This window comes from Neodiprion fabricii, chromosome 5 (genome assembly GCF_021155785.1).
Source record: "Neodiprion fabricii isolate iyNeoFabr1 chromosome 5, iyNeoFabr1.1, whole genome shotgun sequence".
Taxonomy (NCBI): domain Eukaryota; kingdom Metazoa; phylum Arthropoda; class Insecta; order Hymenoptera; family Diprionidae; genus Neodiprion; species Neodiprion fabricii.
Window position 1 is genome coordinate 682,861 of NC_060243.1, and position 24,091 is coordinate 706,951.

A 24,091-nucleotide genomic window follows, 5' to 3' on the forward strand; every position below is an offset into this window, starting at 1 on the left:
CAGATTTCCACCCCCTCGTCGCGCCCTTCTATTTGATGGAATTTCTTTTTCTTTTTTTAGTTTATTTTTTCTTTCTTTCTTTCTCTATCTCTCTCTCTCTCTCTCTCTCTCTCGCCCCCCTACCTTACTTGAGTAAACTCACCGATTGCGCAGAAACCGCCCAGTTTCTGTCTATCCATTTTCTCGTTCCACCTCAATTATCCGCAACTTTTGGACGGCTAGATGTACAAAATGGGAAAAACAAATCCTCGCGCTTCGTGAACTTTTGATTCCTCGACGTAAGTTATTATTTACCTGGGACAATGGTTCTTTCGATTTCGCGCAACGACGATTTTCGCAAACAAATATATCTCCCTGTGTCTTTTCAGATTTATATAATACACAAACTGTACACGATCGTAAATAACACATATGAAGGAATGAAAGAAACCCCCCCCCCTCCCCCCCTCCGCCCCATGTGGTCGGGGAACCACCGATCAACCGGACGTTAAGCCGTGTCCGATATTGTCGCAGCTATATAATACCGACGAACATCCCCCTTTCAGTATCGCCGGCTCGATTTATTACCACTTCTTTATTTCTCCCTCATTCTCCCCCCACCCCCCTGCACACAGTTTTTCCAACGTAAACCATACGTATATAGATAAGCTTTATCGCCTCACTCGCATGATTTTTGCTGCAAATCGATATTGCATCCCCTGACTGTTGCGGCAGCGGCTGAGAGCTTGGTATCTTCAATGCTCGTACATTCCGTGCCTAGTAGATGCGTCCATGCAACGTAATACAAAGACAATTTACACCGTGATGTGTCCTCGTCGATTGAACCCCGGTCTTGGTATTGAAACGAGGGTAAATTCTATTAGCTAGTCATTCGTATTTTAAGTCAGAAGATACACAGCTATTCATACCGACATTTATCGACACTTAACCAAGCCACAAACCTTTTTCTAGAATTCAAGCTAGGTAGAGTGGGAATATTCCCCACCGTTGAACATTCCAGAAAAAGGTTTGTGTCTTGGCTAAGTGTCCATAAGTGTCGGTACCGGAATCTGTACCCAGAACGGACTGTGTGTATCTATTCAAGTCGTTTAATCCACTGCGTAAATGTGCCGAGGCGTAATTAAGCGAAGGTAACAACTTTGATCCTGCATGTCTCGATAAGCGCGGGTGGTTTACAGGTTCACTACTCTTCGTTCCTCGCCACTTCGGTGTCGCATTTTCCTCTCTTCTCTCCTCCTGTTCCTCCTCCTCCGTTTTTGTCTTTTTCTGCTCCCTCTCTTTTCCTCTCCTCGGGAAAAGACGCCTCGAGTTTGTATTTCGCGGAGGGCCGGAGATGGCGAGATAGCGCGGATCATCCTCGCCGCGAAGGGTGAGAAGCGGGTTTTTATACGCCCCGTCCAATTTCCGAAAACAGTCTCTGCGGTCCGCGTATCTTTCCACTTGATACAGTACGCGGGGTAAATTTATCGCACAAGGCTTACCATTCGCGCGTACGTGGTATGCGAGAAATTTTTCAAAAATCTAAAAAAGTTCGGTTATACCTGTATTGCCGATATTACCACTGTATATAGACCGTGTATTTACATGTATACGCACACACGCACACACACACACACACACACACACACACACATATATTATAAAACCCCCGACAACAACGACGTGCAATCTTACAAGTTACACTTTGCGGGCGAAACATCAGCCGCTTTTTGAACGTCGCGGCGAACTTATAAGTTTCCTCAAAGCCGCTTACACAGCTCGACGCTTTTCTACGCCCAGCAAGGACTCGCGCTGCGCCTCGTATATTCGGGGGTTCAGGAAATCCCTTATACACGATGGCTCGAGGTCCTCTTTTTCTCAACCCCTTTATCCGATTTTCCCGCAACCCTTGAATCTCGCCAAATATATATATCGAATCGCGGTCCGAGTGCAGCCGGCAGCCTCGAGCCGACGTCGTTTTGTTGATTTTTATAATTTATACCCTGATATATTATGTTCAACCGTAACCTCGGTTCAAAGTTATGCATAAAAAAAAAAAAAAATTTCATGCGCCCGCGATACATATCTGTGTATCTACGCGTATACACATTCTGTATGTGTACGTGATATATGTACACGTGTACATGTATAAATGGTTGAAGGCAATTGAGCTTTAGGTGATATAATATAAGAGGAATAAAATTGTTGGACGATAAAATTTTATCACCTGACGTGGTGTGAGTGGGTCGGTTGAAGAAAAGCCAGGCGTTGGCCTCCCTCCCCTCCCCGCCCCCCCACCCACCATTTTCCCGCTCTTCCAACCGGCCCGAAGTCGCGAGCCATTTCCCATTTCCCTCCGGCGCAACGAACAATGTATTATCCCCGCATTATCACCCAGGGATGATTTAATGGCGTGAAAAGATAACGTGGCCTGTGAATTCACGATTTGAATGCCATGCCACCCGACTTCTGTATTATACGTATATATTGTACACTTGTACACTTACAAATCTGTACATATATATGTGTATATATATATACACGTGTATCGCATAGCCCTCGGCTATTAACGACACGGTATAATAATACCACCGCAGATATCGTCTTCGTGTAGTTGCAAAGTATCTACTCCTCGCAATTACTCCAACCATTATGGCTTCCATTGTAGCTGTTTTTACTCCTACCCCCCCCCCCCCCCCCCCCTCTATATCTCTCTCTTGCCCTGTCTCTCTGGCTTGCTCATTCGCTTTGTTTCTTTAATTCTTCTTACAATTAGTTTAGTTCCTTTCCTTTCTTATTTTTTTCTCTCTTCTTCTTTTACTTCGTCGTCACTTTTCCTTCTAGCCACCTTTCCTCGGCGCCGTTCTCGTGTAGTACGTGGTGGTAGATACGACTATCTTATATAATATACGAACTGTTACGATTATCATTAATACCTACGCGTTATACAGTCGAGGAAAGTTTCTACCAACCGTTGTAGTAATGGAGCTGTACGAGAGATAAGAACCGTGAGATGGGGTGAGGGTGCTTTATTCGAGTACGCGATTTGGTTGGCATTCGAGTAATCAAGGGAATCGTCACTTCTTCGTTTTATTATACTCACTTGGAATATAATCTAAATCGGCCACGGAATAGCGTTTTATTCTTCGGAATGGTATACCCAGCGTAGCCTGTATGTGAAAAATTCTCCGTGGATCGTGAGAAAATGAAAGATTTGAAACTGGGAATTATTAATTTCACCGAGGCTCATGTCACCACCGCATATTTTGCAGCTTTAGAATTTTTACGTTCTTGGCGCATGCAATTGATGAATTTCTCTTTAAAAATTACGGTAATATAACCTACCTATGAGTAAATTTTTTCGAACATTTTTCAAAATTAACAAAAATTTTGTTCAAAGAGTTAAAGAGGGTTATTCGCCTTACTTTTTTCAAATATTTTCGGAGCCAACAAGATTTTTGTCTTAGAACCGGTTTTCGACTAAAACGGATATCTATAGAACCATCGTAGATTGAAAAGCATAGAAAACAAGACTAGATCTCACCGTTTTTCAGGTGGTAACTTTAAAATCATTCGTAGCAGCGAAGTAATATTAGAAAGATTTTCAAAGCGATGTTTCAAACACCAGTGTTTTTGAAGCAATCCAGAATTTCCGGGAGTTTTTCTTTGATGAAAATCCAGGGAAGGAATCGAGTGAGAAATAAAGGAGAAATGAGACTTCCGGCCGCAGGTGTGCAGTTTAAAAAGGCGGAAACGGTTTTCTCATTTTCCCTCCTGCAGGATTATACGTACATATACCTATAATACATAATATATCCGTCGAAAACGGAGAGCGTGATTCAGCCGTCGTCCACCCCCGCCGTCTGCGCAAACAGCCAGTCCATCAAAGGGAATGACGTCTACATCGCGGGTGTCGGGGGGCAGAAAACGGGGTTGCGATATCTGGCAGGCGGAGCGATGCGGGGAGGGGGGGGGGGGGTGATCGCGCATCATTTAATATGTTTACCGGGGGAGGCGAGTAGGAGCAGTCAGCTGTGACGCCCTGGGCCCCCGTCTGCCGGCGTCGATGGATGCGGATAGACCGCGGGAAACGGGAAACGGAAGGGGGTGAAAGGGGCGGAAGAGGGGGGGGGGGGGGGTGAACCACCCCCACACCAAAGCGCGTATTTCACACGGACGGTGCGGATGCTCGTTCGGGCCACGCGATATCGCGGCTGCCACACCCTGCGCGTTTTCTAACGTAAAAGCTCTGACGCTGCTTAAAGTGCGCCGATAAGAGACCAACAGCCAAGGCTTCAACCCCCCCCCCCCCCCCTCCCCGCCCCGGAGCCGTTTTCGCCGCGCCCCTCGTTCCCACCTCGAGGAAACGGCAGCGGTCGAGGTTCGCTGGGGGTTTTATTTTTTTCCACCCACCGATTATTTTTATTTTCGTTTTTATTTATTTATTTTTTTTCATTCTTCTCCCTCCGCTCTTTCGCCCCCCTCCGCCCCTTTCAGCGGACAAAATTTATAACGGGGTGAATTCCGACCTGCACACGCTATCCGCTCCCAACTAGTCGCGTTTCAGTGATTTACTGATAATCGACATTCCTTTTGAAAAAGCACCAGGAATCTGCCCTCGCGTCAATTCACGACGGAGGGGTTATATAACCTTACATCCCTTCGCTCATCCGCGGAGCGCTGAAGCTTAATTTTCCGTCGTTGCATCACGTGCATCCAGCTGCAGCTGCAGTTGGCGCTGTTCAGTTTCCTCTCCTCGACCTCGTATACAGACTGCAGGAGAATAGAGACAGAGAGAGAGAGAGAGAGAGAGAGATGTGCCCCGCTAAGTTGCTACAGAATAGATTTAATTACCGTTGAAGCGAAACGCGCCCCCGACTCCTGAACTCGTGGAGGCGAAACGAGGCGGAGATTTTCTCTGAAAACTACCCCCTGCGCTTCGAACGCATTTACATACGTGCGGAAATACGGGCGTATATTCTCGCCTGCGATGATGATCCTATTATACCTACGTGTAGCGATGTGTGTGCGCGTGTGTGTTGTATAATGGATGAAAAGGGTTTCATGTGTACGTGATATCTATGGTTTTTTGACAAATTTTACCAAGTAAGTATAAAATGTTCAGCTTATTTATTTTCGGTCAAAAATGATACAAATCCGTATTCGGCTTTACGAATATGGAAGAGTGATCTCTTTCACTGTGTAGCATGGATCGAATCAAAGGAAGCAAATGGAATAAATATATAACAAATAACGAAACTAAATCGCGGGGTTCGATTATCCGTGTCAAGTGACGCGGTGCCGTCGATGTCAATTTAATATTTAAAACGTGAAATCCATCCGGCACACGAACTATTCGCGTACGTACGTGTCAATTTACTAATGCAACAATCTCGACGAGAAAGACAGATGGATGGATGGACAGATAAATGGATATCGGTTTTATGAGAGAGAGTGAGAGAGAGAAAGAGAGAAGGAGAGAGAGAGAGAGAGAGAGAGAGAGAGAGAGATACGCAAACGAGTCTGCGTGCGATATTTCGAATCGTCTGGCAATGGCGTTCCGGAAACGTGTCCTAATATGCGCACGAAGCAGCGGCAGCTTCTCTGCACGAGGCTGGAGGGGAAAAGCGATTTCATAAATTGACTCTGCGTTAATTAAAATTAATTGATTCTAACCGAACCGCGTTTCCCCACACGCAGGTGTGGGTGGGGTTCGTGGCTCTACATGCCAGCCACGAACAGCCACTAGGCTCGTTACCCTTCCGCATATAAATCACATCCGGTGCCTATGGCAGGTGCGAAATGATTTGCTTAATGCGTTGTACTCAGCCTTGTACCTACGCATCGTCGCTCCGGTTCTGGAAGGGTCTCCTCGAAAGGACGCCCCGACCCAGCCACCCGCTTTCTCCACCGCTCCGAAATTGTCCCCGGAAGAGCAACAGCTGATTCCATAAACACGGAACGACAGGCTCGCTTTCATTTTGTCACCCTCTTCAATCCGTGGAACAGTTAGTCACGGCGCGCGACGTTTCGACCTGTCGCTATATTCCTTTAGCGTTCCAAAATTGTCGTCCCTGAAAGAGCAGCAGCTGATCACGGAACGACGGAATCTCTTTCGCTTTGAAACTTTTGAAATTATAGTTCTGCGCACTGCATTTGCGAAGGTGAATCGGTAACCACTCTCGCTGTTTGTTCCTGGTTTCGAAGATGTTCCACAAAAAGAATCCCGCAATTTATTGATTCTGGAAACATGGAACAACCAGCTCGTTTTCATCTTGTCGAACTCATAAACTTTTGGAACGGTTCTTCCTGCTGTCCGACCGTGAATCAGTGATCACTGTCGCTACGATTCGATAGTAAAAGTCGCGGAGATGCAGACAGCGATAGGTAGAAGGTTGGAAATTGGTTTTACGACTTCGGAAAGGAGAGTCAGACTTTCTTGCGCGCGGTGTTCCGTTCGCCGTTGGAAAGCATTCCAAAGTTTAGTGCCGGGTGACAGAGAAAAAGACGTGAAAAATGAAATGCTTCTTCTTCATACGATCCCGGGATCGGAGTGTGTGCAAAAATGGTTTTAAAAGCATGCTCGTATTACTCCTGAGGAAATACTTTAACACACCTCTCACCTGGGCTGTTTCCATGGAGTGTTTTACGCGCGGCGTTGATAAACCCCCACGTGTCACGTATACTCGTCGAGTGACGTGTACGCCGGGCTAAATTCAACCTGCAGGCAGGGGTCGGATAGCTATTATATATTACGCAAGAGGCAGCAACGCTCGCGTAAGGCAAACTGCGAGGACCGCCTAGCCGTTTCCCGTCTGGCACGTCTCGCTAAATGAATCGTGTTATTACATCGGACGCGGGCTGAGCTCGGGCTGGCAGCGGTCTCCCAGGGATATCAGAGAGGCTGGGAACCTGCGGTGTGTCAACTGATTATTCCGGGCGAAATGAACCCCGGCTTCTGCCACTCCGAAACCGACCGAGGACGGATCGGGACTTCGCATTCGCGACGTTACGCCGCCGTTCCACCACCTCTCCTACCCATCGCCCTGAATTTCTTGGAACAATAGCCACGAAGAAGACGAAGAAGAAGAAGAAGAAGAAGGAGGAGGAGGAACGTCAGGTTCCCTCTCGGTTAATCCGGCTTTTCGCTGTCCACCCGACGGCAGTCGGGGAAAATCGCGAACCTTTGAGGCGGTCTGCGCAACGGTCGCTGAAAACATCCTCCCCTCATCAGAGGGCCAAAAACAAGCTGAAAACGATGGTAATTAACTCGGACAGAACTCGGCAGCTCTCTATACCCCATCCTCGAGTAGGGTGCTTAATGTAAGCCACTTACAGGACAGTTTGTCGTAGAAAAGGATTCAAATCCGAATCGTGAGCTCCGGTGTCCGCTCGACGAACGTGTCTTGCACCCTCTACGCGAGAGCTCGCCGCCTCCGGGGCTTCGCGAGGGGGTGGAAACTCACCGGATCGTGGTTTTCGGGATCACCGGGTGTGTTCTCGAGCGCTGTAGCTACGATATCTGTTCGCGTACAGCCGCCGGTATCTGCTCGGCGATGCTTCGGCGGAGGGATGAGAGAAGCGGTCGAGTCGTGTAGCGGGAGCCTTAGCCGGGCGGTATAGTGGCGTCCCATGTCAGGGCGGCGTAATCCCTGGATCTTGGAGCGGCATGGTCGGAAACACGTCCTCGCACCGAACCTGGACAACGCTGGACTCCGTCGGCCGTTTCTGCCCGGCAGCTAAATCCAGTGACCCCGGAGGCGGAGGCGTCCCTTCATCCCCGGAATGGGGTGAGACACCAGCTCGACAAATTGCCTCACGGGGTGTAACGTAACGTCGGTAGAAATGATCGAGCCCCGTGCTCAGAGGCGCAGAGACGGACAAGGGTTGCTGATACCGACGACGAGGAAACGCGATCGGACGAGAAGCGGATGCCCATTTTTCGCCATCGCTGACCCGAGGCTTTCCCAAACTTTTAAGCCACGGGATTCGCCTCGGCTGGCAGTTCCGCAGGAGCCGGGAGCGGTGGAACGACCAACGCCGTTTCGCGGCATGCGGTGCAAGAGAGAGAGTCGGTCGGATAATTTGACTCTCGACAATAGAAATGCTCGACCCTGCGAGGGGGTTAAACCCGACGGAATCTTCCATCCAGGCGTGATTTTCTGGCGAATTAAACGTCCAAGAGGCCCGCGCTACTTACGCTCCTCGCTTCGCTGCTGTGCGGCAGCAGCTGCGGCGATATTTTTAATAAAAATTACCCAACTTAAACCCGCGAAAATATCACGGCTTCGTCGTGCTCGAGTACCCGAGCTCACTCACGCCTCGGCGGAGGGCTGAGATGTGGAGGTGAAAAATAACACGACCCTTGAACGAGGACGAAGCCGCCTGCCTGCCTGCGGCTGACTTCGAGCCGATTTTTTACGTGCTTTTTCGTGTTACAATATCTCGCCTGTCGATGGCGGGTCGAGTTAGCATTGGAGGTAATGGAAGCGAACCGCGTGCAGCTGGTTATTCGTTATTTCGCACGGCAAAGTCATCGACTTATTCAGCCACACTCGAACCTCCGAAAATACAAGTCAAAGATACTTCGTGCAGCTTCTATAGCCTATCGGTATTGTGCACGTAGAATAACCGAAGAAAGCTCGCAAAGCGAAGCACTCGAAGCTTCCTGTACATTCGGCAATAGCGACGGTCCATACTTGAGGTGATTCGAGGAGCCGCGTGGAGTGGATCTCTTATTGGTTACGGCCCTGGTCTGAGAGACGCCATTGATGTTAACTCAAAGGATCCTCGGAGGCAGCGGAGAGCGGACTCGACCTCGGCCGAAACGCACTTCTGGGCCACTCGGTGGTACTCTCCTGAGATAAAATGGCGGACGCGGAAAAGTCGAATTCAAAGAGCCGATATCGGATCGGGACTCCGCGGCTTCTCCCTTCGGGACGCTCCAAGTTCCGGGACCAACTTTTCCCTCATTTGCCTACCACCTCGCGGATATACGCAGACTGCGAGTGTCGTTTATTGGCCAACTCCTGTTTTGCACCCGTGTAAATCCAGAAACGGACGAGCCCTCGGAGGAAACCCGAGCGCGACCCGAGCATCCCCCATAATTTTCGGCTTTCCAATTTATCTCTGCGGCGCGATGCGACTACCGAAATGAGATGAGAAATTCGGAAATGAACAAACCCCGTCATGCTTTCGGAGCAGCCGCGTCGCCGCTTCGACGCGACGTCCCGAAGCCCTTAACGCTCTCCTCGGAGATTTCGCCCCATTTCCTCCGAGTCTGCGGAATTGAAACGGCTCTCCCGTAGGACAATTACGCCGCATGTTCACCCGGAACATAATCCGTCTAATTCAGTGTCATTCAGTGGCTATAACCCCAAACCCAACCCGATCTAACGTGCTTTCCTGTAACCCACTTACACTCAGCAGCCGCAGTGTGATTCGTGGTGGTTCGATACGTCACGTCGGCTTCGCGCCACCTCAGAGGGTCTCAACTTTCGGGTGAACGTACCGCTTTTATCCGCGGCCGAGGGAACGGTCCGCGATAATTAACGCTATATCGGCGATTCTCGATCGATCCGATTCCAATTTCAGATCCAGAGGAGCAACCACGCACGCTGCCTTTGGTTTTTCCACCGACGAATACCACCGGCTGGCGAGGCCTGTATGTACCTGTTCAGGTTCCGCCGGAGTGAATCGAGCCAGTCTGTCGAGTCGAGAGGGAGGCGGGGACTTGGCCCGCCTGTTGGCAGCAGTGCTTCAGCCCTTCTGTCGATACCACTCGACGGTGTCACCCCAACCTCGCACCGAAACTCCCCAAACCTCGAGCGTCTCCTCGCCGCAGTCGATAATTAGCGACACTCGTTTGTCACGCCGACATTTCGACTGATTACACCACAACCATCGAACCATCCCACCACCCCTCTCTCTCTCTCTCTCTTTCTCTCTCTCTCTCTCTCTCTTTCTCTCCTCTTCGATGACGACCTCGAGTCGTCTCGAGCTTGCGACGGACCGAGGAGAAGATTAAATCCAGGAAGGACCAGACGAACCTAAATCTCGCGGAAATCTGCGAAGGGGGTGCGAATAGTAACAAGAAACGAGTCTCTCTTTCTCTCTTTCGACCCTGCATTGGACATTTGATCACTCTCTGCACTTCGGAAAAGGCATATAACGAAATGCTGGACTACCGGACTTTGTTCAGTCCGAGTAAAATGGCCGAGGCTCGAAAAAATATCAGCAGCTCCGGCTTAATTCTTGTACGGTTGAGTGAACAGCCGGCAGTTGGTATACCGCGGTTGAAATTCAGATTAGTGTAATCTTCCGCGGCTGCTGCAGCACGAGCACGGCCATTAAAACTAGGAAATCCTTTGGCCAAACATTAGTTAACCACCTCGTTGCTTCCCCAAGTTTTCCCGACCGGCTATGCCGAGATGGTACAAAAGAAGAGGAGGAAAAAAATCAGAATTAAGAGATAGGATGGCGGGAATGGAGGGGAAAAAAGTAATTATTTCAAATTCCCCGGCGAAACCGGGAAAATAAACTAATTAAGTCTCTCAAACATCCAGCGGCGCGGGCTGCCGCTGCAGCGGGTTTCTTCTTTTCTAATTCTATCTCTCCGCGTCTCCCGTTTTTCTCTCTCACCGTAATATGTACATACTTTTTTTTCCCTTGATTCCTTTCTCGTTACGGTTTCTAACCCCCCTCCCTTTTATTTTCTTTTTCTTTTTGTACGTCTTTTCGCTCATTCTCTTTGTTTCTTTTTACCCCGCTGCTCTGTGTTACGGCATATTTTATTCTCTCTCTCTGTCTCTCTCTCTCTCTTGTCGTTTGTTTTCCCCACTTTCCGTTCGGCCGCTCTGCAACGTAGTTATCGCCAAGAACGCCATCGTTTGCGCTTGCTGCCAACCGCGTCAAGTAACAAAGTTAACCGCACGTTTACCTTTGGAATAAAAATTCCCATTAAAATACTCGACCGTGTTACGTCAAGAGATGCAATGATTCTTCAATAAAACACACGACTCTTACGCATCTTTACACAGATCGCGTGACTCTTGCACTCAAAGTTCGCCAAACTTACGACGTCAACGTTTGGCATAACCGTATTATTTTTTTCTCGTCTTGACTTTCTTAATTAGTTTCATTGCTCACCCTGTCGCAGAATAATTCTCATGTGAACGTTGCCAGGACTCTAGAAAAGAGGGCAACTACACCGAATCAACAGATTCTCGTGTGGAACGAACTGCCCTCCATTCACCACGCAAACGCTAAACGCAAATTTTGCCAAGTTTAAACTCCACTTGGCTATGCTTGCAAAACCTTTGCTGTTGCAGCGGAAATTTTTGTTCCGACAGCTTAAGTACTCGCCATGACTACATTAACGCTAAAATCTGCTGTTTCGGCGAGTTACTTTTTTCGTGCAAAAACAAACGTGAACTCAATTTTCGTACCCTGATTGAAGAGAAACAATTTTAGTGGCAGGCTGCATGCTAACTCAGGTATAAACCACCCTTTTCAAAGATATTATTACCACCAACAAAATCTTACCATACGCATTTTTTCCCGATTGTGATACAAGTGTTGAAAAAAATTAAAGAATCGCGCAGCCCGCGGGAAAAATTTTGTTTCATCGTTCACCCGATGTCCCCGTTTTAGTTTCCAGCGGAAATACGCTGACGTCTAAGCTAAACCACTGCCACCCTAGAATCCAGCCTTCGCTTCAAGTCCTCGGAGGAAGTTGGATGCAGTCGCGGTGCCGAGGCGGAACACCCTGGCCCTTTGGATTCCTCCAGGGGAAGAGATTTGGTAATTTCGATCGGTCCCTGCGGGTTTATACGTTTGTCGGGTTGACTGATAGCTCTTTTGAAGGAGCCCGGTATTACTTAAGCCCGGTTTCGCGTCCTCCGTCGAGAAGGGCGAACCATTTCTCATTACACCCCGCGGTGTCATCCCCAAACGCGTTTTCGCCCCCCGTAAGGTCCGCGAGTCTTAAATCAGATTCCACCGGAAGTGTTCACCCCCGTTCCTCCCCGTCGATCCGCGTCGTCACGGAAGCGAGCGAGGTGGTATTTTTTGCCCTGACCGAGCAAAACCTCCGACCCCGAGGAAGGAGAATCGCCGCGGCTAAGCCTTCGTTACACCACCGACGTTTTTTTCCTCACCCCCTTGCCTTTCTTCTCGGGAATCGGGATTGGCAGGGCTTGTTGCGCGGAACGCGACAGCCGCAGAAGTATTCGGCACAGCTCGGCACTCAAGACGCTCGATTAACAGCCAACAGCCACCCTTTCTACGATTTTCCGTTTCTTCTCCCGGCTGCCGCTGCTGCCGCTGCTGCCCCCAGGTCAGAGTTAATGGAACCTCGTGTTGCGGGCTCGTCGCCTGGGATATTATACACTCGCATCGCACGCGTTATTCTCGTTACCTGGGGAGGAGGAGGCAGCTGAGGTTTATGGAGCAGACGGTTATTGTCAGTGATAGCGGTTTATGTCCTACATTCGTGATGCCTGCTCCGTTCTATTCCGCACCCTTATCGCCATTCTTCTCTGTCCTCCCACCCGCGCCCACCGCCTCCTAATCCTGATCCTCATCCTACTTTTTTTACTAGCCGCAATAACTGAAAGGGTTATTGCAAGGCCTCTAATTTATCCTTTCCCCGCGTTACGTTTCTCCTCCCCTCTGATGCAGGTATATCAGCCTTCTAATTTTCTCCCTGCCATCAGGATTTTTTCGGGTCGATCGTCAATCCGGAGTTTATCTGCACGGTCACTTGAAATTCGGGGTGAAAGCGGGCGAGTCTTCGCCGACTCTCTTAAACTTTTTTCGTGCGGGAGGTTCGTTCGCGTACCTTTTTATTACACGTATACACAGCGATGAGAATCTCACGCAAGGTGTAATATTCGAAAATCCGACTAATCAAAACCGACTCCGCTTCGGGGATCGCTTCGAATATTCGCATCGAATTACAACGGATTAAACTACTTGGGAGGTGGGTATAATAACCCGGGCGTCGTGCATATATTGACCGGTTAGCGCGTTTTGGTAGGAAATGGATACACATGGCTGAGATTACCTCGGCCACTGCGGTCCGGCCTAATGCGGGGAAACCTGCTTCGGCTTTTGGTATTAACGAGAAGATGCTACCGCACGGCCGTACAATTGCCACCGAAATTATAATACCCACTCCTGGCGGAAGAGGGGTTGCCGAAGACGTCTGACTGTGTAAGCTGCATGTATGCGTACTTCGGAAAGACGGTGTATTATTAAGGGACGGGGTACAGCTTCGACGGTCTAAAATTATACTTATGTTTGGAAGTTTTTTTTTTTTTTTATAAGAAAATGAAAACACTCGGAGCAATTCGAGTTTGACGGCCTTATTATTCGCAGTTTCAAGAATATTTCAGAATTTTGTCACGGAAATTAATAACAAAATGACGGCGTGGCGCGTATAAGTAGCGAACGACCACGTTTTCTATCAGGGGATAATAAGTAACCCTAATTGCAAGTCGTCGAGAGTTCGTCGGGCGAAGTGGCTGCCATTTTCACTATTCCTTCCGCCCCGCTGTATTTTCACCCAGGGTTTATCAGGGGGTAGATAAAGATGGAGGAAAAGAGTCAATACCGAAGTGTGCAGGCTATGCGGACGATGGGTCTGATAGAAGGACCACGGCTTATTTCGAGATCGTAAATACACGGTCATACTGTGCAGAGTCTAACGAAATTCGCCGAGAGCTTTGAAAGTTTTATTAGGAAACAATAAAATAGGCCGACCGGGCTACTTCGGAGTTGGCGTATGTGTAGGCGTACGATACATGTACGTTTATATAAATGTGTAACGTCTCCAGGTCCTTTGTACATCCATACGCAACATCCAGGACTTCTCGGTCCTCCTCTTTTTCTTTTCCCTCTTCTTCTTCTTGTTTTTCTTCGACTCTTTTGATTTACAATCCAACTTTTATTACGCGCCCCGTTTCGGAAAATAGAGTTACACACGTGCATCGGTACATACCGTATGTATCGTGTATGTATACGTATGTACATGTATGTAATTCTTATACGATTCCCCGTTACGCGTTTTAAACTTCCGACGTCGAGATATAACGTACAAGTTTGTGGAAAGATCGAATTGTCCTTGTGCAAGGTTATTTCTTCGATGAGATTTATCGAGAAGCTATTCCCGATCAATACATTTAATTATTATCTTTATCAGTAATAACTGGTCGAGAGTCCTGGAGGAATACGCACGATCTTTACTATATACGGGTATAAAAAAAATCTGTCGGCGTGAATCTGGACGGATTTGGCTGTGCGGAATACCCACCTATACAAGTATACCTGTCTTGTACGTATAAGGTGTACTGTACAACTCAAGGCGCTCGTTATTTTTTTCTTCAAAAGCAAAATCGAGGATCCTCGACGATCCGCGGGCGGTGCGCGGTTTCTCTTGATTAAGGAAGTCGTCCTTGCGGTCCTCGTCGCGCCGGTCGTCGTTATTATTCGCAATCAGGAACGCGTTTTCTCTTAGCTTTGTTCCCTCCGCGTCGACGGGATGAGAGAAGCGAGAGGAGAGAGGAGAGCGGGAAAAGGCGAAAAACTCATTTCCGCCGTTGCGCATCGGGCCGGGAATTCTCGGGAATTCTCGAGAATTCTCGGGAATGTTTCCCGCGGCCGGTGTTCCGCGTCCGTGCGGACGTAAGGAACGGTTAGGAACGGTTCCGACAGCGATACGTCGGCCGCACCTGAAATTCCAGAGCCACCTTAAACGGACTAAGCCACTTTGCGGGATAAATTGGCGCAATTCTGGTTCGGATGGGCAACACGCAGCGTACATACGGAATGGGGCATTCTGACAAATGCGATACATGTACCACTTCTCGGGCCGAGGCTTCATCCCCCAAATGAGCGGAGGGCGAAACGCTCGAAAATGATAGCCACCCATAATGGGGAGGGATTCTGTTCAATTATATCTTACGGCGTTGTTCGCCGTCGCGGTAATGGCGCCGTCAAAACTACGCAGTAAAGCCCTTGTTTTTAGTGAAAAAAAGTGAAAGGAGGCCTTGACGATAAGGTGAAACGGCCACCGACGCTGACAAAGACGAAGAACAAAACAACAGGGGCGAGGAAAGGCGGGGGTTAAGAAGATTCGCCAAATTTTCGTCACACCGATGTAAAGATTACCTTTTTTTCATAAACGAACGCCGAAAGGGAAATGCTTTTATTTATTTTGTTTTTTTGTTTTTTATTTTTTTATCTTTCATTTTACCACTCCTCATCTTCTCTCCTCCTATCTCACACCGTGCGATATATGCGGCATTAAATAATCATAAGAAATTACCCCGTCGACGTACCGCGAGGGCTGAGTTGTGCAGACGTCTGCACGGTGCTTAAGTAACTCAACGGAGAAATTAAAATTATTATACCTCGGTGCTCAAACGGATTACCGTTCAGGCTGCTTCGTACGATATGCTTCGGGGTGACTGGCTGAAATTAGCCTAACGAATTCCCTCTAACACTCGGGATTCCAACGATGTACGTATAGAGACGTGCGTGGACGATATTGAAAAATAATACATGACGCTGCACGAATTTGAAATATTTAACAGCAGCGCTATTGTCGCGTGGAAAATACGCAGTACTTGTAAAGCAGTGCGGATAGAACAGCTTTGCGGACGACAGCAAATTTTAATTATCATAGCAACTCGGATCGGCGTTTAGGTAATTCTTGCGATAAAATGACGATCAAACGTTCCCCTTATTCTCTCGATCATCAAAATCGAGCTTCATCAACGCGGAGCAATTAGGGATGTAAGCTCGCGCTTTCGCTCGTATAGAACGCATGATCGATTACGATTAGGCGGAATCGAGCTGTGAACATACCCGCTTAACGTGACCGAGCTTATTTTCTAATTAATCTATTGCAGAGACAGCAGGCAGCCGGTAATTAATTGATTTATCTTTTCGTCGATAAACCCGCAGTGGTATATATGTATATTGTTGTATATACGTACACGTATGTGTACCAATACGCTAAAAGAAAGTAGCAAAGAGTTTGTAAAATCGTGAAATTTCGTTTTAAATTACTAATTGTACCGAAAGGGAAACTACTGCCAAATTTTTACTGTAATTTATATCAAGATTGGGATTTTCGCGCAGCAGTAATAATCGATCTAAGAATCGTCTGTAAAAATCTTGATCTCGATTCCGTGCGAAATTGCAGTTGGTATTGATTTATGAAAGAAAAAAAATAAATTAAATATCGTAATAGTTCCATTAATCCTGCGGCCTTTGACGCTATCGTTGTTGTACTTGGACTAGGACCATTTCGAGAGAGCGTGATTTAAGTGGGACGTTAAATTGCGCTGTTGTGGCCGGTGTAAATCAACAAGTTGATATCTGGCGCCCACCGAGCTCGACCGACCACCGCGTGGGCTATTCCTCGGGAAATATGACACGTACCCTGCAGATTCGCTGGTAACGTCCTAGGAACCGCGTCCTGCAAACCTCGCCGTTCCTTCCCTCGAATGAATATTGAAAAGCCCGGGAAACCGTTCCCTTCAATTTCATCTGCTCCCTTCATTTGCAAATTAAACAAAGTTACTCACGGATTCTCCCTCTCTTTCTCTCTCTCTCTCTCTCTCTTTCTCTCTCTCTCTCTCTATCTATCTATCTATCTATCTATCTATCTTCTCTCTGCCGAAGTCCTACAGAAGCGATGAATTCATCTTCGAGAGTTATTGACCACCGAATCCTCGCCATTTATCTCGCCTTCTTCCCATTAACCCCTAAATCAGGTGACAAGAAAACTGTGAATCTCGTCACGGAGTTCGAATTTCCATCGACTTTACCCTTTTGTCTGTCGAGTTTTCACTCACCCCTAATTTACCCCTTCAAGCTTGATGACTCGAACCGAGAGGTTATAAATTTTTCCTCAAGATCATTGTTTTCTCACAGTTCGGGAAAATACGCCTTGAATCTCGGATACATATTAATTACCGAAATTTAAATCTGACGATTTTTATTTATTTGCTTAAACAAACCTCGTGCCGCTTCGAGAAATTGGGTCGAGTTGTCGGCAGTCAACAGGCGTCAAGGGGTTTTTTATATTCGTCGAATATAGGGTAGCTGCACGTCGCGTCGGGGCAAAATTAACGAAAGAAACTGTGCAAGTGAAAAGAGCTGTGACGGAGAAGGATAGGAATGCTCCTACTATCTGCACAGCCGATCGTTCCGCCATCACGACGAACACTCGAACCTCCGCATGACTCGTTAAATCTGCCCGAGAAACTACGACACGGTCGTAAACGGGCAGCCGGAAGCAACCCGCCTTTGTTGCCCCTGGCGAAACCTTCCCCAACTTAATTCATCCCATCGAGGACCGAGTGAGCTGCCTCCGAGTCGTAACCCAGAGTATCGGTGTGCGGATTGGCCAAGTAGGCAGCAACACCAGCGGTCAGTCTCCGTAACTCGAGCAAGGAGAATTAAACCATCGATGTTCGCGATTCGGTTTCCATACGCGTATTTCTCGTCCCAAGACGAAACCAACCTCAAAATTTTACCCGGCTGGATCGATTATTCTCTTGGATACACCCCGGAACGTTACGAAATATGGAAATATACCGAAATCTCTCGCCAGCTCGTCGATTACTTGTCAATCATCGCTGCTTTAGTCGGTCGAAATATCCGGGATAATAAAAAGAGGTGTGTCACTATTTGAAATTTGTCCATCTATCTATCGATCTATTTATCTATCCAACCGTATATCTGTCCATCTGTCCGTCCATCTGTTCCGTATAAGTGGGAAAATTTGACACAGGTCAAATCGATACCAGACAACCATCGCGATTTCTGACACGTCAGAGATTAATTGCAAAATATGAATGGACAGGGCGAGTCTGGTGGTTTAAACTGGGTTGAATCGCGGCGCGATCACGCCGATTGGCGTGGGTTGAATTTCACTGAATTTCGGCGAATGCGAATTCCCGTTAACCACGCCGCCTTTGATCGAGAGAAGTAATTGGCGGTGAAAACACTCCGAGAGCTGTATCTGTACGTATAACCTCGAGGAATTTAGAGCTCAGACGAAGCCGCTGTGCAGCAGCACTCTCGGATGCGGATGATGGTTCGACGTTTCCTTCTTGCGGTTAAGCCAGCCGAGCCAACCAAATTGGCGAAAGTTTAACGGGCGGGCGGCTGGCTGTGCACTGGTGTTCGAAATGGGATTTGAGCAGGGGGTTTCTAGCTCGCAAATCGATGCCAAAGCTCCTGGATCGAGAAGAGCGGCCAAAAAGCGCGCCACCGAGCGATCAATACTCCTCTGCATCCCGCACCGCGTTTATGCAGCATCGAATTTGCCCGGACTCGCTGCCCGGCCCCGAAGTCGATCGCGATAGCGAGAGGCCAAGGAGCGGCTGTGGTAACGAGGAAGATTGGCCGACGCACGCGGACCGGCTCGCTGATTGTTCCCTCGTTAGTGCGGATTAATTTGCGATAATGCGAGCTTTCGCTCCGCGCTGATCGCCCTCCATATTACGATTTTCGCGGGTGAATAGCGTGTCGCCCATTTATCCCGCACGCTTTCAAAGCTCTCCGCGCTCCCTCATCAATTAACAGAAATGTAGCGTCTGACGAGCTTGAGCCTTTTGTGCTTTCAGTGCAGTTTGAGTTTTCTTTGTTAAGTATCGGCTATTTTCTTGCTCAAATCGTGACATTATTTTTGCGTAAAACCACTCGGAAATCGCATACAATCACTTCAATCCGATCCGGGACAGCCTGAAAATTATTCAAAACCGGTTTCGGACCGCTTGGTATCGCTTGAAACCACTTTGAAATCGTTTTAAACTCACCCAAACTAGTTTACAGCGATTTGGAAATATCGTTAAATCGTTCGAAGCAGCTCGGAATAAGTTTAGAACTGTTTGAAACTCCTTGAAATTGGTTTAAAACCGTTTGAAATTGCTTGAAACCACTATGAAATTGTTTAAAAGCGTTTGTCAGTCGTTCCATTTGTGAATGGCCTCTCAGTTTCATCGGTAACAAAACCCTAAGACTGAGAAATTTATTTATATTTAGGAAAACTGCCGGCGGGTTGTCCGATGCCGGAAAAGACAGCTGCTTCGGAAAGTTTGAGATCGAAATAAGGGGGGATGGGCGGTTTCTTTTTCGAATTCAGATCAAAGCGCCCGGAATCATCTATTTGTACCGTTTGAATCGCTTTGGCGACATCCCGGTGAAAGGAGAACCTTTTAACACTTTGAATGCTGGGTAAAAGTATGAAGGCGCGTTCTCCTGAGCGTCGTGGCTTTTAGCCTCAAACAGGTTCTATACGAGGCGCTACAATGCCGACGACGGTGCCAGCGGGTCGCCCATTATACTTGAGAGAGAGCTGCGAAGAGGCGGATGTCGTTCGGGGTCTGGGAAGTTCGCGTCGTCGAGAACTTTGCCCTCAGATCTCAAATCAAATGATCCCGACGCCCCTAATGGCGGCCCTCGTAATTCACCGTCGCCTTCTCGAGGGCTGTTTTATCCGAAAATCTTTCCCCACCCGCGACAGATCGGAATTGGACGAAAACCAGCCACTGGGTAAAATCTTTATCACCGACAAACTTTCCAAATATCAAACACATTCGATGAACTGCTTACCCGTAGCACAGATCTGCGAAAAAATATTTCCTTTCAGCTGCGTGATATGTTTTAGGTAAATCTTATGTTTTTGAGTCTGTCGAATCCAAAAATGACTTCCATTTCCCTTCATCGCGTACAGGTTTTTTTTTTACAAAATACAAGGTGTTTGCATAAAAAAACCTGACGTGATCGAATTTTTCGAATATGTTTCCCGGTTTTGGTGAGTAAAAATCTGTGAGAAACAGTATAAAAAAACTTGTGCAGTTTTTTGATAACAAACCTGTGTCATTCAAGATAAATATTTTGATACTCAATTCTGACAACATTGTCATGCCGACTTCCACGATTATATATATATTACTGAATTTCCATCTACAAACCTAAACATTAACATCCGTGGACCCGATAAATATTGCAAAAAAATCTACGCCTGTTGACCTAGTTCTTTTTAAATCCGTTCGACAGAGCGACGGCTTTGAGAAACGAGTCGTTGAAGATAAATTCGAGCGGGCTGCTCGGCTGCAGCCCAATTTTCATAAGAGAATTTATTTTATCAGAGCCAGAGACCCGCGCGATATCCTCGCACGCATTTCGCCGACGGTCCAACAGATAGGCAGTAACTCTCCTCCTCGACGAAGGGGGGAAACTGCCGGCTCAGCAGGACGCTCCAGGCTCCATCTTCTCACAACGAAAAGCCGGACCACGCGCGCCAGCTGCGTTCATTCCTGTGAAAAAGCTCTGAAATATCCGAGCTTATTCCCCTCCTCGCAAAATTTTTCTTTTTCTTTTTCTTTCTTCTTTTTTTTCTGCCTGTGTTTTTCTTTTTTTTTTTTTTTTTACACCCTAGCTCCTTAAATTATCCATATATAGTTAGGGTATAACCGCGTCGCGAAATCACAGCGGACGCCCCCACATACACTCTATCACTGTTCGCAAGCAGTGAAGTAACAGCGGGGCTAATTGATTCCAGGGTGCGGAAAAGGACGAGGACCGGATTCAGCGAATTTAAATATAAGCGAAGGATAATCCCACCGCGTTTGCGGTTTTTTATTTCACGACTGGCGACGGCCCGGGTACCGTCATTCATTAGGAAAGGAAAAATAAAGAGAAAGATAAAGAGAGCGAGAGCGAGAGGAGAGGAGATACGGAGTGAAATTTTCCCCCTACAGCAGGAAATATAATACCTACCCTGCACACCGTCCCGTATTAAAATATTCAAATTTTTCACTCACTCACTCACTCTCTTTCTCCTTTTTTCATCTTCCTTTCCCATGACTCAGGCCCGCGGGCTTTTTAATCTCTGCGATCCCTCGGTACCGATGTTATTAAGTCGCGAGAATTGAATTGGCCTGCGCGGTCCCTCCGCAGATCCGAAAGGTAGAGAATACGGGAAGAGGTCGCCCTTTTCAATCAGTAAGAAAAAAAAAAAAGAAAATTTTCTACGCAGGAAGGAATCGTCGCTATATCACTCGCTAATTTCGTTCGCCAACCGCGATGATCGCAAGTTGCATTTCACCATTCTGAGCCGGACCTAACCGACGAGGATAATTCATGCGCCAACGAGTTGAGTGGGAATTTCCTGAAATCGGAAACCTCATTCTGGGATGCGAATGTCTGGGATAAGGAGAAGCCAGAAGAGGAGCAGACGCGAACTCTCATATGCATCGATTCTTCGCATCCGCAATTCCGAGTCAGTTCATGCAGCACGTTGCACAGTCTTCGGTTACGGCTGTGTCGACGGTATGGAGAGAATTCAATAGAGGCTAAGAGGGGCTCGTAAGAACCGATGCTGATTGGCTCTCGCGAGCCAGATAACGTGCAGTAAGGATTTTACGGGGTTCGTGGATACCCACTCAGCTCTGCGAAACCAGATACCACTGTGAGACGACCGCCTCATATTCTTCCTTGACCGACTTACAAGCCCCCTGAACAAATCAAGCCAATATACCTACCTACCAGTATCAAAAACTACGTGCCAAACTCTGTCGACCCTCGTATACTAATATCTCGGAATTGCTTGCCGTGAAATGAGTTACCCGGAAGTCTGATTGGGAAAAAAAATAGACGCCCTGTATTATACTCGTTTCTCGATGATTCCAACTGACGGACGGAAACTGTTACGAACCTGTTTTTTGGGGCTCTAGGATAGACGGATGCATCATTTGTGGACATTTCGCGATCTTTGATCAGCCATCTAAAGCGGTTCGATTACTTTCAGCACTACAAATCTATTCAATTATTAAATAAATGGCAACAAAAATATAACTAACAATAAGTATTGAACATAAATTCTTTATACCGATCAATTAATTGAAAATCTAATCTTCACCATGGTCAAAGCTAACCAAACACTCTTGTCACGCTTGTGGCCAGGCTCACTTTATCCACATACCTCTGTAATGGATGCAGCTACAAGTGGATTATTTGATGGGACCAAGGTGGCCAAAAATGATACATATCTACAGTCTGTATTTCCAAAAGATTGTGAACATCAAAGAGTCCCTCGTTTTCAATTCATTCATTGTTCTTCGTGTTCCGATTTATGGGTTACGTGATACTCATTCGTTCATCCATTCATCGGTAGCACCGTCATTCTTTTCCAAAAAGGAGGACGTTTTGGCGATTAAATCGCCGGGGTGTCGACTTCTCGATCGAGATTCAAAGACTACGGTGCAAATACCTTAAAACGTATCATGAGGTAGATGAATCACCACTTACCGAGAGGAGTTTGAGTCGGTCGAAGTCTCAAGGAAGAGAGTTGGGGTAGAAAGGAGGAGGGATGAGGCTGACAAGAACCTCACCGGCATCTCGGAAGGAGTTTCTGGGGTCAGAGAGAAGGGGTCTAGGAGGCTATAAATTACATAAATTAAGTAACTCCCGCCACTCTCACTACGGCGAGCATCTTACGTCGTGCCAACTTTATAACTTAATCACTGTACCGTTCACTCCGGGGGACAGAGAGCCGGGTGCCGAGGGCAGCTGCCCGGATAGAGAGAGAAGGCAAATACCCTCTGAATAATGTACCGAAGGGGTTGCGCCTCATTTGTTTCACTAGCTAAGGTATTCCCGAAACATGACAGAAGCTGGGGGTGCAGCCTCCGGTTCGACTCCTCGAGCTCCGTTTTGCACCCCGGTAAATTCCTCTCCTCTTTTAATACCGTTTTCGTTTCTCCCTCAACTTAATCATCAGGAATCAAGAAATATTAAAAAGTTCTTCCCGACCCCGGGAAGCTCTGCGCCGCAGGCGCGATTTTAATCCCCGTCTCGGTTCTTGATTTTTCGCTGCCCAAAATGTCCCCCGACTTGTGAATCCAAGCTGATGTCGTTCCGGATAACCGAGAGTTAGTGCTTCCGGCTTCCGGGCATGGAGCTCGATAGCCGCTGTACCATAACCACGGTAAAATACTCGGCAACTCACTCCGTGCTCTCTTCTCTGTTTCAGGATTCGGCTTCGTCACGTTTCAGAGCGAGGACGTCGTCGACAAGGTCTGCGAAATCCACTTCCACGAGATCAACAACAAAATGGTAGGTGTCGAACCGTTTTATCCACGTCGGTACGGAACCCTTTCTCTGCACCCTGCGACCGACTATGCAAGATCTATCAAACCAAGTTCTGCTATTTGCACACCAGCTGTGCAGTGGAAGGCGTTAATTTTTATGACAGTATAGAAGGGTTCTTAATTAACTCGCTGTTTGCATTTGACACACACCGGGCTCACCTTGTTCCCTCTGCCCTACCTGCGACCCTTTCCATCCCCTTTTTGGATCTCCTCTACCCTCTTCTTTACCCTGGGTCCTTTTGATCCGTGGGCTTCTGATCACCAGGAGTTCTTTTTGGGAAGATTAGTGACGTTGTTATGCAGATGACTGACGATTAGCTCAGTTGTTTGTTATACCTGTACCTGCTTCACGCAGTTGATGTTCACGATTAACCCTACCATTTAGACAATGTCTTGAAAATTTTATGGATAAGATAGAACTTTTATTTCATATTGTACTGCAATTGGCAAATTCGAAGTTTCTGTTTCATTTTGTTGGCTTGGCGGAAATATGAGAAGTACGGACACCCGATGTACCTTAATGATCTTCGAGTAATCGGGAAAGTCAGTTTCCATTCGGAATTCAAGTTTACGAGAAGAGGGACCAACCACCTTTCCGTTACTCATGTACCTGACGTATATAATACTTCTTCCAATTCATTATTGGTATATACATTATTGAAAACGTCCGATTGGTTCAAAGATCAGAATCGAACTGATGAAGTGGTCCCCCTCCCTTTCCCGGTTCTTTCATCAACATCTTTATACGCACACACTTCTTCACTAGCACTCTCTGGATGATTAAACGTGGTTATTATCAACCGGAAATGTGAAATTGGACAAGGCATTCTCGTTCATTCAGCAATTTCCAAGTCAAATCTTAAGTAAATCACTTCTCAGATTCAAAGAATCACTTGCAGAGGCGGGGTAAGTGCGAACCAGAGGAGCAATTCGTTCTT

At 47.3% G+C, this 24,091-nt stretch overlaps 1 protein-coding gene across 15 annotated transcripts in view; it reads left to right on the forward strand.

Annotated features, from left to right (window-relative positions):
• LOC124182895 (RNA-binding protein Musashi homolog Rbp6) overlaps positions 1 to 24,091 on the forward strand; it is a 400,556-nt gene that overhangs the window by 340,361 nt on the left and 36,104 nt on the right. For all 15 annotated transcript variants that reach the window (XR_006870884.1, XR_006870885.1, XM_046570684.1 and 12 more), the window contains one exon: positions 23,036 to 23,118. Coding sequence is in view for 13 of the 15 variants with exons in the window: in XM_046570684.1 (XP_046426640.1) it covers positions 23,036 to 23,118 (83 nt within the window). In the remaining 2 variants the exon portion in view is untranslated. The remainder of the gene's footprint in view (positions 1 to 23,035; positions 23,119 to 24,091) is intronic.